General features: G+C 32.9%; 1 protein-coding gene across 3 annotated transcripts in view; it reads right to left on the bottom strand.

The window, feature by feature from the left end:
- GPHN (gephyrin) overlaps positions 1–18,093 on the bottom strand; it is a 631,539-nt gene that overhangs the window by 329,261 nt on the left and 284,185 nt on the right. For all 3 annotated transcript variants that reach the window (XM_082617455.1, XM_082617456.1, XM_082617457.1), the window contains exon 4: positions 10,190–10,282. In XM_082617455.1, the coding sequence (XP_082473581.1) occupies positions 10,190–10,282 (93 nt within the window). The remainder of the gene's footprint in view (positions 1–10,189; positions 10,283–18,093) is intronic.

Genomic DNA, 18,093 nt, shown 5'->3' with positions numbered 1-18,093 from the left:
AATGGGGTTATAATGTGGGTCTCCTATATAAAATATAGTTGAATCATTGCAAGCATGAGAAACATTATAATAAGACCCCATTTTACTTTACTTACTTACTTATTTATTTACTGCCATGCCTCATGGCATGTGGGACCTTAGTTCCTCGACCAGGGATCAAACCCATGCCCCCCTGCACTGGAAGCACAGAGTCAACCACTGGACTGCCAGGGAAATCCCGTATTTATACAATATTCAAAACTAATTTTGTCATTGCTTCCAATGCCTACATTTTGTAGAAAAGTATTCTTAAAATTTTCAGAACTCTATTCAAAATCACCTCCTAATCAAAACTGACCTATCTTCTCCTCACATAAAATTTCATGCTGAGGATTATTACATGCAAGGGCCATATATCATATGCTGCAATCAAACTTATGGGAAGGAGTGAAGAAGGTGAGGGGAAAACACTTAAATTATTCAATGACATCCATCAATATAATGTTATCTTCAGTCTTCACAGAGGATTATAATATATTGCCTCTTATCAATTGGTCCTTCCAGTACAATCAATTGCTTCTTCTGCATTGTTGCCTTTGATATTTGATGTCTTTCTCTCTCTCTGTGCAACTGGTAACAGTTCATTTTCAAACTCCATACTTCCAACAGCTTTACTTCTTTCTTCCCAGCATCTTTTGAAGGAACTTGGATTCTTCCTGTAAATTCTCAGTTGTGTCTGTTATTATGTTATTATGATTATCTGAAATGGTTACTCCCTCTGTTGGATAATTGTCTGCCATTCTTTAATAGCAGCCATGGTTTTCCCAAGTTCCAATATGAGGAAATAATACAAGTAAAATTATTAGAATAATTCCAAACAGTTTATTTTGTTATCTGAGTCCATTTTCTTACCCTCTATCAGTTTCCTTTTGTGCCTGGCAATAACATAAAGTTACAAATATTCTGCTCTAATTCAGTGATATTATTCTAAAAAGCTCAGAGTACTTGATAGCTATAAATCCATTTGTCATCATATTATATTTTGTGTGAAAAGTGATATTAAGTCCATTTTATAGATGGAGATCTAATAAAAGGAAGATGAATTCACATTCTTGGTTTCAGACAATAATGAAGAAAGGAATATTCTGAAATCTTCATTCCTGAAACTATCTCTAAATAAACATGCTTTTAGCATTTTATATTTGCAAAATATTTAATGATGCTTTGTTGTCAATATCTTAGCATATATTTTGCAAAACTATTCTAGTATGCCTGTCTCTCTTCATTTTATGAGAGTAGGTTGTAACGGTGAGTTGGAACACTGATTTCAAGATTTTATTACTCTGATAAATTCAAGGGTAAAAATAAACATTTAGCATGTCATCTCTGTTTCTTTTTCCTTTTCTGTAACCTATCCTGCTTGATTTTTTCCCCAGAGAAAAATTCTTTCAATATTTACTCAACCATTATCTATTTACTTTTTAAGCTAAAGTTCTTTCTATTTAGATTTTAGGTAATAATAGGAAATATTTATGTAGTAAATAAATATTGCTTTTACTTACATTAACTCACATAATATAACTACCCTCTGAGGTAGGTACTCTTATTCTCTCCATTTTACACATAAGAAAACTGAGTAAAGTAAGTTGTGTACGGTCACATGCTATTAAGAGGTGAGTCTAGGATTCGAATCTAAGTAGTCTGCGCTCTTAAGCACTGTTATGCTGAGTCACAAATGGTTATACGTGCAACAAGACTTTTCTAGTAAGAGCTCTAATTAGACATCGAATTCACGATAATAAGTATATTTGTACTCACTTGTATGTTAACTGATATGATTCATCTCTCTTCCCCATTAGGACTCCCCAAAAGTTGAAAACTTGTTCTGATGCAGAGTAGGCATGCAATAAAGAAACGTACTTAAGGGAAAATGAAGACAGCATTTTATTTATGGGTTCTTCATATATGAAATTTTTCTTTTGCCTTATGCTAAAAATTCCAAAATCCCCACCTCAAGGAACAATGTACACTTCCCTCTGTAGTATTGCTATGTGGAACAGGAGGCTTTCAACATGATTTTTAAATGCAATGTCACATATTGCTCTAATTATCTAAATGTTCTAATGCTATACCTGTTACTTTTCAACTAGGATAGTAATACTAAGGAGCTTTTCCTTTTAATGCATAAATAAAACAGAGGGTAAATGTCTTGGGTAAGGTGGCAGGGTTGGACTTTCAAATAATTAGAATTACACAAGCAATGAACTCTCAGATGAAAGAAGCTGTGACTGAGATGTTCACACAAAGGCTGGGAATGATGAAAAGGTCATGCTAGGACTTTGAACACAACAGATTTTGAATTCTCATCAAATGGTGATTTCTCTATTACTACCTAGTAATTTTATATAAAACATTAAGCCAACTCGAGGTACAGCACTGACAAAAATCTATGATAAAAAATATCCCTTGTTTTGATGGTAAGATAAGTATTGACTGAAAAGGTTTCCACACAACAAATCAACAAAATTGGAACCTGGTACTTCACAGCAGTTTAAATTTTATATACAAATAATGGTATGGATAGTCACTAGGTTTGCACAGTACAACAGAACTTCAAAAACAAAATAAAACAAAACAAAAACCAGGGCAAAAAAACAATCTTCCAAAAGAATGATGTTAGTCTTACTGGGGAATGTACACTTGAATAAGTGCCAATTCTCAAAAGGGTTTACTTTTAGAAATGATTGATGGCATGGTTTTACTGTGTGTATTGGTTGATAGTCATCTTACGAATTTTGGCTTCAGAGTAATCTCTGAATACTGATAGTTGCTGTTTTTCATCTCCACAGATGGTACTACTCTAGCTGTTCTAAGAAAGAGATTAAAATAACATGGTTCTAGTTTACTCATCCTTCTATGTAAAGTGAATCTTCTGCTCTAGCCAGGAAGATTTTCTTAATTTTATCTTTCTCTGTAGCTTGATCATACATTTCCCTTTCTTACTCCCATCAGCAATGTCTTCTTCTCTCCTAATCTAAATCCTATTTCTCTCCTTCAATTAGCTTAAATTCTACTTGTATAAAAATTTCACTGATAGCTCAGCTTTATATTAATCTTTCCCTTTAAAGAATTTTTTTGACCTGAATTGTCTGAACATTTTTGATACTAAGTTTGTATTGTTTTGATTTGTCAGGTGACAATTTTAGGAGTACATGTACTTTAGCACTCACTCAATAAAGCCTTAAGGTGCTTGATAAATACTTGTTAAACTGAACGAAGACTGTAAATGTTGTTTTTAGCAAACTGGTAGGTCATAAATGTGCCCATGCTCTGAGGCATATACTACTTTACAGTGGATAATGCAAAATAAATATAAACCCCAGATAAAAGGGACAATTACTAAAAAGCTATCCTGAATGTCACATATTTGGGCCATTTCAAGCCATATTCCAAAAATTTTAAACTACAGAGGTACAAAGTAAATAGGTTCAGACAGGGTATCAGGAGGTACTTAATGCAACTGCACTAATAATCCACATATAATACAGACTATAGAAATTCTTATTCTTGTTCCTTTGCCCATGCCTTGAAGTAGTAGTGGGAAAATGTTGACTAACATTCTTATTTTTTAGACATATCCACCAGGTATGCTAATAGCTAACAATAGGTATCAGAGTACAATGGTTAGTAGCAGAAACATTTGGGGCTGTCATATCTAATTAGAAGTAATAGGTAATATTATTAATTAAATGAGAAGGAAAAAGGTAAAGGAAAAAAGGACATTTACTGAGCATCTACAAACATGCCAGGTTTTATACTAGATGCTTTTACATGCATTATAGTCACTTCCGAGCTTGGATAACCTTGGGCAAATCAATTAATTGATCTGTCTCAGTTTCTCCACCTTTAAAATAGATACAACAATAGTACCTGCCTCATATGGTTGTTTTGAAGGCTAAATGAATTAACATATGCTTGAAATAGCTCCTGACACATAGTAAGTACTATATATATTTGTTAATTAGTATTATTGACTACTTTTATTACCTCAATTATCAGAAAAAACAACCTTGAGAGGTAGGCATTAGCTAATTGAGTAGATGGGAAAACTGAAGTTTGAACAGGTTAATTTGCTTTAATTTCATAGTTAGTTAGTGGCAGAGTTTTAGATTCAAATTTAGGTCTGTCTGACTCTACAGTGTTAGTATCAGGATATAGACATATTGCATCCCAACATATTTAGACAAAGGTAAAAAGATGAAAACATATTTCCCACGTCCAGGACTATTTCATAAAAATTACAAAAAGAGCTCCTTCAAATGGCATAAAATATAACCTTATTTGACCATAAGGGATAGTATATTTTATTGAATCTAGTTTTAAATATTTCCAGTACAAGAGTTTCTAGTATTCTGCTTTCTTACCAATTTCACACTGTTTAGTTATCCTATTTGTATAGAACAATTTTAAAATACTCAAAATTTTATTTCAATATGGTTATTTTTACCTTTTACATGTATAATAGGTATTTTACCTTAGTCATAACAATGTTAGAATTACAAAATAAATATTCATAGAGCTCTACGGTATCAGTATATGATATGTACTTGAAAGCAACTATATAATTTAAATGACCTGCCGTAGTGATCAAATTTTCTTTCAAAAACAGAAATTATTATTATTATTTATTATTATTATTTTTTTTTGCGGTACACGGGCCTCTCACTGTTGTGGCCTCTCCCGTTGCGGAGCACAGGCTCCGGACGCGCAGGCTCAGCGGCCATGGCTCACGGGCCTAGCCGGTCTGCGGCATGTGGGATCTTTCCGGACCGGGGCACAAACCCATGTCCCCTGCATTGGCAGGCGGATTCTCAACCACTGTGCCACCAGGGAAGCCCAAAAACAGAAATTATTAAACATGGTGTTCTGCTATGCTTCTGCTATAATGCAGGAGAGTTCTTCCGGTTTTTAAAATGTCCAATGTTAACTTTTAGATGGTGCTGTTAAATGTAAATTCTCACTGATTTTCACAAGAGTCACAAATTAAGAATCATTAACATGTAGTCAGTAACTCAGCTCAATTATGTCTCCTTCCTTTTACTTACACAGTATTCTCGTTTTTGAAGCATTATAATGTAAGAAAAATGGTTAATGACCACATAAAATTATAGTTGACTTACAGTACATTCACACCTGAAGTTATGAAATATATAAATTTCAATATACTGATTATGAAATAAATTTTATAAAATAGTTTTTCTTTGATTTGATATTTCTGTAAAAAAATTCCTAATAACCCAAGTGGAAAATATTTGTAGAAAAGCTTAGGTAGTAATCTGTTCCAAAGAAATGTAAATATTTTAGGCTATAAACAAAATATGTGATCTGGAATTCGTAATTTTTTCCTAGAAATTCATCCTTTGTACCAGATTTTACCTCTTTCAGCATTAGTCATTTTGTCAGATGCCTCTTCAATTCCAAAATGAACCATAAAAACCCTTTTAAATGAACACCCTTTACATCAAATTTATAGTTTCCTGAAATTTTTGCGATTCCTCCTTTAGTTTGATTATTTCATAATGACAAATTTTATCAGGACACATTTTAGGAGATACTACTATGAACAATAGCTTGAAAATTTTTTCGGAGTGAGACTTTACTTAATGTATAACAAATCCAATAATTTGATCAATTTTGAAGGTTCAAAATTTTATATATTATTTATAATGAGGGATCTTTTGTTTTTATTATTCTATATTGTCTACTGAGACAATGGTGCAATACACTTTATTATGGAAGAAAAGTGTTCTTTCTTTGCTCCTTCTGAAAATAAAAATTTAAGAAATGAAACCCAACATCATTTCAAATTACTAAAGAACAAAAGGTAAAAGTAAATTTAAAAGTCAGTTAAAAATGTGAGTAAAGATGACTTATGTTCATCTAATAGACCAGAGGTTGGCAAACTTTTTCTGCAAAGGATCAGATAGTAAATATTTTAGGCTTTGCAGGCCTATACGGTTTTCATTCAACTATTTAGTTCTGCTGTTGTAGCCACAGGCAATAGGTCAATGAATGAGTGTAGCTATGTTCCAATAAAACTTCATTTATGGACACTGAAATTTAAATTTCAAATAGCTCTCGTGTCACAAAGTATTATTTTCCTTTTGGCTTCTTTCAGCCATTTAAAAATGAAAAATCCATTCTTAGTTCACAAGTCATACAAAAAAATACGACAGGCTGAATTTGGCCTACAGGCCGTAGTTTGCTGACTCCTGCAATAGATTGAGTTTCTTGAGGACAGGGACCATGTCTTATTCATTTTTTAACTCCAGCACCCAGCATGGCATCAGATACATATCAAGGATTAGAAATAAAAAGCTTGATAAATGAATAAATAATGAGACCTAACATGCATGCTAGGCTTTTATTTAACTCTTTAATTCATAATCAAAATAATATATTACTATGCAACTTTTTATTCTGGTGTAGCTTAGTAGTCTAAAAGTGCTGAAAATTATTTTTACCTTACAAATATTAAATAGTTCAGTATTTTCTAATTTACCATAATATATTATCAAACATTTCTTTGTAATTGCAAAGATGTTCTTTTTAAAATAAATGTTTCTTTATCTTTTATTCTCTTCTAGACTTTACGTCTAAACGGCTTTCACTTTACCTCACTTATACATCCTTAATTATACTTTTACCATTTAAGAATAATAAAAGATTCTTTATGTAATAATACCTATTTTGGATATATTTGCTTTTAAGTGATAATGGGACATGAAGAGATAATATACTTGGTATAGCAATGAGTTACGTTCTATAGAATTTTATTACTAGCATTTCACCAATGTCAACAGATTATCCAACCTTTATCAGATCTGAGAAAATGCAATCTATTATTAAAAATAAAGCTTTTCAAAAGTTGTAGAGTATGGATTATTATGCTATTATATGTAAGCTTTGATAGTATCTCATGTTGAGAGTCAGGGAACAGACCAGCAGGTACGTGACTATCAGATAAACCTCATTCTAAGATACAGGGCCTAAAAGGAGAAACAAATTCGTAATTTAGGAAAATCAATTCTGATTGCCTTATTTGTATAAAATATGTAAATAAGATACATTTTACTAAACTTGCTATTTCCATTTTTCTGTTAATAGACCTGGAAGAACTCTAAAGCTATTAAACTTTTCATTTTCTCTAAAGTTCAAACACAGTGACAATAACTTTACATTGCTTTATTTCACTCATTCAATTTATCATTTTCCCCCTTCCTTTTTTTAAACAACCCACACAACTCACAAACACTGTCCATTGTGTTTGCAGATCAAACTTATTACTGACAATTACTGACTATAAAATATTAGCACTTTAAGGGAGAAGTTTTATATTATTTTACCTTTATCACTAATATTTGTGTTTTCTGTCAATAACTTCTGACTCTATTTAAAAATATTTGCAACCTTAAGTTGTATATAGGTACATATGCTCTACAAATAGGTTTCTCTTTTCAGGCACAATTATCTAAGACAATTAACTATATTATTACAGGTCCAAAATTATATTTCTGGATTCCTAGCTGACATCCCAGTGTAAAGTTTTACATATTATAAGAATTGCAACTATTTAAAGATAAGAAGAAATTAGGAGAATTATTTTTGGGTGGTCTTATATTGCTTTTATGTTTATTTTTCAAAGGCTTAACAGCCCTATGGACTTTTGCTGTAGATAATCATACCTTATGTGTGTGTGTATATATATATATATGTATATATATATATATATATATATAATTTGAAATAAAGTAAATCTATTAAAGATCAAGATATTCACAATCAGTTAAGTTACTTGTTTTCAAAAATAGATATTAGAGAAGACATAATTATATGGATTTACCCTAATACAATTTTACCCAGGTAGTTGCTATGGGCATATACAAATATAAGAGCACTTCTAAGCTTTTCTGGTAACTGAAGAACTGTATTGAAGAATAAAGGACTTCTCAATTTTCTGATATAATGAAATATACAAAGTCATGGAAAGACATAGACTCTTGTTAACAGTAGCAAAAAAAAGGTCGGGCGATAAACAGATACTAGAATGGTAGAATTTCAAGACCTCTGAGTTATATGGAGATGGGAAAGATAAAATATGAAGCTTACTATGCTAAAATTTTAAAAAATTTAACAAGATTGTGACGATTTCATGGATATACTTTAAATCTAGTCTACGACTATTTTTGCCCATTTGATAGTTATATATAAAAATACTACAAATTTGTCCACTTTGGTAGTTATGTAATAACTAATAAAAAAAATTAACCCTTATAAGTTAACCCTTACATAGTGCTTACTAAAATGCCAGGAATAGTTCTCATTGAAACCTCACAGCCACCCTGGTACATAAGCACTTTCATTTCCCTCATTTTATAGGAAATTAAGGCACAGAATGATTTAATAACTAGTCTACACTCACCGTGTTGTAAGTAGCAGAGCCAGAATTTAAAAGTTTGGATTTGCAACCTAGTGTTTTGGTATTAACTTGAAACTCCACGGAGTACAAAATATTTAATTTTGTGATACAAATTATTTTCCCACAATTAAAAATAATTTTGTTAACTGGTTATGAATGAATTCTATGGTACCTTTTTTCTACTCTTCTGATATAAAAGTAATATTATGAAAATATCAAACCAGCACACAAACAACAAGGATATATAAAACCAAGGTCATTTACTTCAAACACTTAACCCAGCACTCAAACTCCAAAAATCAATGTCTTCACATATGTGGGCGATTTTCTTACAAACAAAAGAAAACATAAACACACCTTTACAGGAGATGGCTTCCTTCCAATTGTACTTTTTAAGTTAGTCTCACAGTTTAAAAGAAATATAAAAATTGGCCAAAGGACCATTTCCCCTTAGGACCCAGAAGCTATGTAAGAATGACTACTTTTTTAAGTAGTTGAAGCTGACAATCTCCCAGAATTGCTTAACAAAACGACTTTATTTATAAGCTTAATTATAATAATATTCCAAAAATTTCTGTGCCATGATTTTTACATAGAAGAATAGAAAACATTTTAAAATTTGTTAAAACAATGTGCATTTTCACATACTAGAGCCAATGGTTCCCAAAGTTTGGAAGCACGGTCTATGGGCCAGCAACATGTGTGTTACCTGGGGCCTTACTAGAAACACAAATTCTTGGGACCCACTGCAGATTGACTGAATCAGAAACACTGTGGGTGGGACACAGCAATCTGTTTTACCTCTAATTGTGGTACAAGCTAAAGTTTGAAAACTGCTATATTAGAGTAAGGACAATAATCATTTAATAGGTACAGAGCAAAAGAATCGTGCTATGAATAAGATAGGAGACACAATGGTGTACTGATTTGGAAATAAAAAACCAGTTAACAGTAACTTGAAATCCAGCCAAGAAACACTTTTCTGGGAGGTAAAGGAAACAATGTCACAAGTATTAATATAAGTTTGCATATGACTCTGAAGTGACACATGACGCTTATGGCTTCTTTAAAAAGAAAGAAGGACTTTCCCCCTTGTATCACTGAGCACTATCTATTCTTCATTCTTTCCCTAATTTTTTTTCCTGTGCAAGGTTGAAGGTGATTCTTGTGGCATGAAGCCTAGAGATTAATTCTGCCTTTTGGCTTATTAAATTTTGCATTTAAGTTCACATTTAAAATTATGGAATATATAACTTTCTCATCAAATACTATAAAATTGGTATAAATATGCTATTGCAGTCATCCTACTTAAGACCAATGACAAGGGTATCTCAAGAAAAGACAAATCAGAAACATTTTGAATTATATTAACAAAGCACATCAGACCAGACTGCCATGCTGAGTCAGAGTTCTGCTATTACCTCCTTTGGCAATATGTCTGAAATTCAGCTGATACCACAGACCACTGAGCAAATGCAGGATTACCTTCTGGACCAGTTCAATCTTCCTCATTTTAGATAATTTCTAGTTTAAGTCCAAAGAAAAGAAGTCAAGAAAGTTTTTTTTTTTAATATAATGATTCTCCCACAGCAAAATGTTCACATTCTTAGAACCACAGGTCTCTTGTTCTGTCTAGCAAAATTACATAAATCATATAAAAATAATAAAAAGGATTAAAAATAACATGAATAGTCTACTCCTTGAATATCAGAAAAGCATATACTATCTCACCTCTGGAGTGACATCTCGTGGCGCAAACCCTGTTCCTCCAGTTGTTAGTATCAAATTAAGTTCCTTTTCATCACACCAATCTATCAGGGTTTCCTGAAAGAAAATAATAATATTTTCACATGCAGAAGGACTTGCCTGCCTACTCAAAACATTCACATACTGAAATACTTCGTATACAGTGAAGAAACAGATTCTTTTCAACACTCATTAAGAAAAATGTGAAGCACAATTCATGGAACAGTTTCCACTGTTAATCAAAAGACACTGCAGTTTTGGGTATGTATTTTATTCATTATAGAAAATGAAGATGCAACCATCAGATTCTTGAAAGTAAATGTAACAGAGGAAATAGCATAAATAGTTTATAATTAATGTTCATTATGTATTTAAATGGCATGTCTGACATCTTGTCAGCCACTCAAAATATATTCAGGTTAAAAAAATTGAGCACTATTTCTAATTATATGATCTCATTATTTAATAAGTATAGCAATCCTGTCAGGTAAATATTCATACTTCAATTTTATATTTAAGGAAACAGACTCATTGGATTTTTTCATTAATGGACTCAGAGAGATCAAGAAATATACTTGCTCATGGGCTCACAAACTAGTAGAGGAAAAAGCTAGAATTTAAACTTAGAGCTGTTGGACCCTCAACAGATGTTCCTCTATATTTTGCCTATGATTGAGTCAATATTTTTTTTTCCTAAGTTTCAAGTGGTTTAGGAAAGTTTTACATTTTTCAGGATTTTATTTTACATATAGTTGCCTTAAAGGAAAGGTGTAGGAATAAATGATTGCTTAAAGTTTCTTTTTTTCCACACCAATATTATGACACTTAGTTGAGATTAGTATTACATACCATAAAATTCTGGAGTTGGTAGAGACCTTAGTAGATTTGCCTATTCATTTTACAGATAAGACAACTGAAGTACAATGTGGTTAAATAATTTACTCAAAGTTACCCAGCTAGTTTGTAAAGAAGTGGGACAAGGATCTCTGCTTACTCTATTGCTAGTTCTATTCATCCATCCTACATTTTCACTATTTATTAAAAAGAACTATTAAGTGCTCATTTAAATTATAATTAAATATTTGCTTTGGTATTTTATTGTTTCATTACCTTTATACAATTCAGGTCCAAAACTTAATAATACAATTATATCATTTATGTACTGATAATTAGATGTGAAATACCAGTAGCAGGCTGCTATCTGTATGTAAAATACAATGCCCTCAGTTCTCTAATTCATCAGTGACACAAAATGCATGATAATTATTCAGAAGGACAATTCAGGATTTTTAAATGATTTTTTTCCCTTTCCTCACTCATTTTTATTTCATCCTGGTATCACAGGAATGGAGAGCGCAAAACTCCAAATGAAGGAGATTTTTTTCCCTTGCTGTGATTAATTAATGGCAACAATCTATTTTTAAAAAGACAAAAAATATAGACTACTAGAGCCTAACTGAAGAACTCCCACCACTGATATAGTTATAATTTTGTTCTGAGGAAAGCTCACACACACACAAAATCAATGGTTAATCTACAAACAATAAATGCTGGAGAGGGTGTGGAGAAAAGGGAACCCTCTTGCACTGTTGATGGGAATGTAAATTGATACAGCCACTATGGAGAACAGTATGGAGGTTCCTTAAAAAACTAAAAACAGAACTACCATATGACCCAGCAATCCCACTCCTGGGCAAATACCCTGAGAAAACCATAATTCAAAAAGAGTCATGTACCACAATGTTCACTGCAGCACTATTTACAATAGCCAGGACACAGAAGCAACCTAAGTGTCCATTGACAGATGAATGTATAAAGAAGATGTGGCACATATATACAATGGAATATTACTCAGCCATAAAAAGGAACGAAATTGAATTATTTGTAGTGAGGTGGATGGACCTAGAGTCTGTCATACAGAGTGAAGTAAGTCAGAAAGAGAAAAACATACACCATATGCTAACAGATATATATGGAATCTAAAAACAAAAAATGATTCTGAAGAACCTAGGGGCAGGAAGGAATAAAGACACAGATGTAGAGAATGGACTTGAGGACACGGGGAGGGGGAAGGGTAAGCTAGGACGAAGTAAGAGAGTGGCATGGACATATATAGACTATCAAATATAAAATAGATAGCTAGTGAGAAGCAGCCGCATAGCGCAGGGAGATCAGCTCCGTGCTTTGTGACCACCTAGAGGGGTAGGATAGGGAGAGTGGGAGGGAGACGCAAGAGGGAGGGGATATGGTGATATATGTATACGTATAGCTGATTCACTTTGTTATACAGCAACAACAAACACAACAATGTAAAGCAATTATACTCCAATAAAGATATTAAAAACAAAAACAAACAAAATCAATGGTTATTATAATAAAGATGATTATGTGGTGGTTTCACAAATCAAACTTAAAATTTCCATTGTTTTGCTCTTCTATTTATTTAAAAATTAGAAAAGCAAAAATACTCATCATTCTAAGTAGTTATTATTTCTGGTCTATAGAAAAAACATAGTTGACTCCATAACTCAGCAATGAGATGAACTGATCTTGTCTTCCCACTAATAGACCTTAGAAACTTTAGATTTCTTTGTAACATTCCACATTACTGAAGTGTCTGTGCCACAGCATTCTAGTCTTTGACCACACCTCCATTTATATCAGATCTTGATAAAAAGTGATGTGAAATCCAACTTGTATCAACAAAATAACTCAAGCATTAAAAAAAAAACTATATCAAATACTAATTTTCAGTATTGTCAATACCAAGAGGGCAATTCAAACTTTTCAAATTTCAAAATGCCAATAAAAATAGTCAAAATAGTCCCTTTAGACTGAAGAATGCTGTTGTTTGGCAACAGGCAATAATTGCTATAACATATTTCATCCATTGATTAAATAAACATTTACTGAGTACCTACACCATGTCTTAGGTGTTAAGAGTTAAAAAATAAGTGAAAGACTGACCCTGGTTTTAAAGAGCTCATAGTCCAGTAATGGTTCTCAACTTTGGTTATACACTGGAATTATCTGTGGAGCTTGTAAAAATACTGATGCTTGGGTCTCATTTCTGGGGTACAGCTTGGAAATTGGGATTCTAAAAAGCTTCCCAGGTAATTTTAAAATGCTGCCAACCAGTTAAGAACTACTAGCTTAAAGAGACAATAAGTTCAGTTATCTGAAGGTGAACTTTACAGCTAACCCAACTGGGTGGGCCCACAAAGATGTCATAGCTTAAGATGAGTTGCACCATAGGCATATTACTTAAGTTTTTCTATTCCCAGGATGGATAACTGATAACACATACTCTATAGATTTTCTTTCATTTAAATAAAATTTGATATCTTGAGCTCAGTTAAGGATATGTTCAAGTATTTGAAAAGTAATATTTTGTTGTCCAAAGTAGCTGTGTGATGTACAACAGTTTTTCAACTGAGCAAAAATCTTAGTTAGGATTTTGGACTTTTAAGAGAAAATAGCAATCTTATCATTCACTCAGTGGATCTCCAAAACATAAGGATTCTTTCTCAACTGTTAATATAAAATATGAGTATCCCAGACACCTAGTGGTCATATACTTATTTAACACATCAGTTCGTTTATTTAACAATAAAGTGCCTTTTATTCTGGCACTTCACTAGATAACAGGGATCCAAAGACAAATAAGGCCCTGGACTCAAGGATTTAGTCAAGTATAGGTGCTGTGAGTCTAATCAAAAACCTTGCTACTAAAAGTATGATCTGAAGACCAGCAACATTTGTTTTACCAGGGAGCTTGTTAGAAACATAGAATCTCAGGTCCCATCCAAGACTTACTGATTCAGGATCTGCAATTTTAGAAAGACTCCTCAAGCTGCTATATATGCATATAAACTGGACTAAGCCATGCTTTCTAACCATGTACCACTCAGGATATTGTGAGTCTTACTTTTCTATCACGTTAGATCACCTGAAAGCAATTTATCTCATCATACATGTTTCTACACCTATAAGATACCTTTCATTTTAAGATATACCTTAATATTTGGCTGCTACCAGGTAGTATGTCATTGAGGATTTCTACATGAACCACCATTATGAAAAATTCCTCTGCATCTGTTGCAAAACTGAGGCTGAAGACATTGTCTATTTTAATGGTTATTTTCCCTTACATAAAAGGTATTTCTTTAAAAATTTACTGCCTTGAGCTTACAGGTTAGCACAGTAGAATCAACTTGTAACAGAGAATTTCTGCCTCTCCATATCTAACAGAAATGAACAACAACAACAACAAAAAAGAGTAAAAACTAGAGGAAAAAACTTCCACCAGCAATGATCAAATGGGAAAAAATATATACAGCTTTATGTCATAAATCTCAAAAGTTGGGTGGTCAACGACAGAAATAAATGGTCTTTGAGAAGCATACTGCAGCAGGGTTGAGGCTCATAATGCTGTTCTGGCTCCCAAAGAAGTCATAATGGTGAATTATCAGAATCATAAAAATTCTCACTAATACCTTCAAATCTAGAGAGATGTAAACTGAAAGAAACTATCTTTTCATCTTGAAAGCAGCTGCTGTGAGAAACAAGTGAAACAAGGGGTTGAATCTCTGTGATCAAGTTGAAGCTTCCAGGAACAAATGCACACTGAATTGGGGAACTAATCTGAAACCTAATGATATCCCCACATAAACAGTGAGTTAAACCCTTATCTAGGTAGAAAAACTCTAGTACTCGACATTTAATAAAATCTCACAGAGAAAAACAGAGCATTCCAAAAAAGACGACATGTTGTCTCTGTTCCCTCGCTTCCTCTATTTTCCTTTGTGCAAGTCTGTCAAGATCTGGTGTACTCTGGGCTGACTTCATCTTTCTTCCTACATCTCTGCAATGGTTTATGAAATAAGCTCAGATTGAAGACCAGATATTGTTCAAGCAGGTTTTCTTTACTTTTTTTTTTTGATATCCATACAATAAACAGAAATTTGAAGGCAAGGAGAGGGCAGTTAGAAGGAAATGTAACAGTGCTAGCTTCCTTATCTTTCAACCAACCCTTTTTACCTTTAAAAAGTTAAAACTATGACTGTAACCTATTAATGATTTTCCTTATTTTTTTTAACTTTAGAGAGATCTCTGTTTAGCAAATAATATCTCTTGTAATATGCTCTTTTCATTCATTTTCTTTTTCCTCTGTTTAAATGAAATAAAATGCTATTCTGTATTAACTTTAGAGAATTATCCTAATTTCATATAGCTGCATCTTTTACTCAATTAAACATTCATTCATCCATTCTTCTACCTGTAATATAGACACAGAAAGATGTTAGAATGTTTTACAATTAATCTTAATAATAATTATTTCTGGGTAATTAGATTTGAAGTGCATTTTATTTTTTACTCTTTTTATTTTATTTTTTTGTATTTTTGGAATTTTTTATAATTCCCGTGTATTATTAAAAACTAAAGGAATTTTAAAAATTTAATTTTCTGTCCTGTATCAGGAACTAACATAGTGTTGTAAGTCAATTATACTTCAAAAATAAACAAACAAACTTAAAGAAAGGGAGATCAGATTTGTGGTTATCAGAGGCAGGGGGTGGTGGAAGGGGGAATTGGATAAAGGTGGTCAAAAAGTACAAACTTCTAGTTATAAGATAAATAAGTACTAGGGATATAATGTACAATGTGACAACTATAACTAACACTGCCATACATTATACATGAAAGCTGTTAAGAGAGTAGGTCATAAGAGTTTTTATCACAAGGAAAAAATTTGTTTGTATTTGTTTTTATTCACTAAACATTGTGGTAATCCTTTCATGATGTATGTAAGTCAAGTCATTATCCTGTACACCTTAAACTTATATAGTGCTGCATGTCAATTGTACCTCAATAAAACTGGAAGAAAAAAATGGATTCTTCTGGTATTAGTTCTTCATTCTGGTAGCTAGTACTTTAATGTCTCATTTTCCCCTCATTATGAGCTAGCTGAGAAACAAATTTTATACGTAACAACAACTCATATATTATTGTGGAAGATTAAATATGGCCACATATTCTTTGTAAGTCCTTCTATCAAGAGGGGGAATGTATTTCTACAACCTTTGCATCTGGACTGGACTTATGACTTTGGTCAACAGAATAGGGCAGAAGTCATGGTGTGTGAGTTCTGAAGCCTATGTCTCAAAAGGCCTCACAGTTTCTGCCTTCACTCTTTTGGTATACTTCTATTACCATGATAGGAAGGCCAGGCTAAATCATGGAATGGTGAGAGATGATGTGGAGAGAAAGGTCTAGCAAAACAGATAGCAGGAAGGCCCTAAACACCTGACTGAGGCCATGTTAGATTCTCTAGCCATAGCTGAGCTAATGAATTATTTCAGCCACATGAGTGATTCCAGGTAAGACCAGATGACACACCTACCTGAGACCAGCAAATTTACAGATCTGTGAGAAATACTAAGTCATTGTTGTTTTAAGTCACTAAGTTTTGTGGTGGTTTTTCTTTTTGTTTTGTTTTTTTGCGGTACGTGGGCCTCTCACTGTTGTGGCCTCTCCCATTGCGGAGCACAGGCTCCAGACACGCAGGCTCAGCGGCCATGGCTCACGGGGCCAGCCGCTCCACAGCATGTGGGATCTTCCCGGACCGTGTCACGAACCCATGTCCCCTGCATCGGCAGGCGGACTCTCAACCACTGTGCGACCAGGGAAGCCCTTGTGGCGGTTTTTAATGCAACAAATACAGTACAGGTAACTACTTTCATAATTAGCATTTCTGCATCCTTCTCTTTCTCTGGCTATTTCCAATTTATATCTTATTAGTCCTAAGTTTATACAACCTTTATAATAAATTTCCAAATAGCTTTGAAAGTGAACTTGATGTGAGTTATATTTAAATAAACTGGCATAAAGTCTCACGAAAGTGATTGTATCATTCAGTTTAAGAAACATACCAATGCCTAGTATGTGCAGGAAAATGTAGGAATGGGGGGGTGAAAAGAAAAACCATGATAAATGTCCTTGATATCAAAGAGCTCAGAGGTATGAACAAATTAATATAGTATGGTACATCAATATATCATGGTTAGTGCTATGAAAGAGGGATGCCATGTTAAGAAAAGTTTTTTACAGATATTACATATTTATGAATATATAACATTTTCTTTACCATAACTAGGATGAAAACTATCACTACAAAGGTTTTTAGCAATACTTTTCTCTTGCCCAAGAGTGAAAAACCCAATAAAGAGAAAAATGGGACAGTAAGAGATATGAGGAAGTAAGTTTAGACAAGCCATCTTTCTCTACGTCCACCCGAAGTCGCATACTCATCTAGATCTAAATCTAAAATAATACATTTTCTTCTTTTCTCTACATTTATTGACAGAAACATGAATCACTGAATTAAGCAGACCTCACCAAAATAAAATCATTTGAGAAATGTTATATTTTTCTTTGGTCTACTAAAGACTAGTGAAATAACCACCTAAAAAATTCCTATCTGTACATAATGAGACACGGTCTTAGGGTCATCTCAGTAAAGTCTCCTCTAATGCCTCCAGGCAATTTGTTCCTGTTGTGTGTTCCTCTGGAAAGCACTTTTCACAGTTTAAAGAAATTTGCATGTTTACATGTCTCATCTCTGAGAGTGATCTCCAAAAGGTTGATCATGAACCTCTATCAGTAAACAATTTCTGAATGTTATTTTCATAAACAACTGGAAAAGCATGTAGTATATCACATTTAAATAGAAATTTTAAAAAGATGAGATAAAGATGACATAATATTTTAAATAGTTTTTCATTTTATTTTACTAAATAATGCACAAAAAGTTCTCAACAATGTTTTTGTGAGAGCAATGTGATTAATACGCGTTATTTTAGAAAATCTTTGTTTGATATTTTGTGATA

The sequence above is a fragment of the Mesoplodon mirus genome (assembly GCF_964341445.2).
Source record: "Mesoplodon mirus genome assembly, chromosome: 4".
In the NCBI taxonomy this organism is placed as follows: domain Eukaryota; kingdom Metazoa; phylum Chordata; class Mammalia; order Artiodactyla; family Ziphiidae; genus Mesoplodon; species Mesoplodon mirus.
Note: the sequence above shows the minus strand (reverse complement) of the source record. Positions and strands in the feature narration are given on the sequence as shown.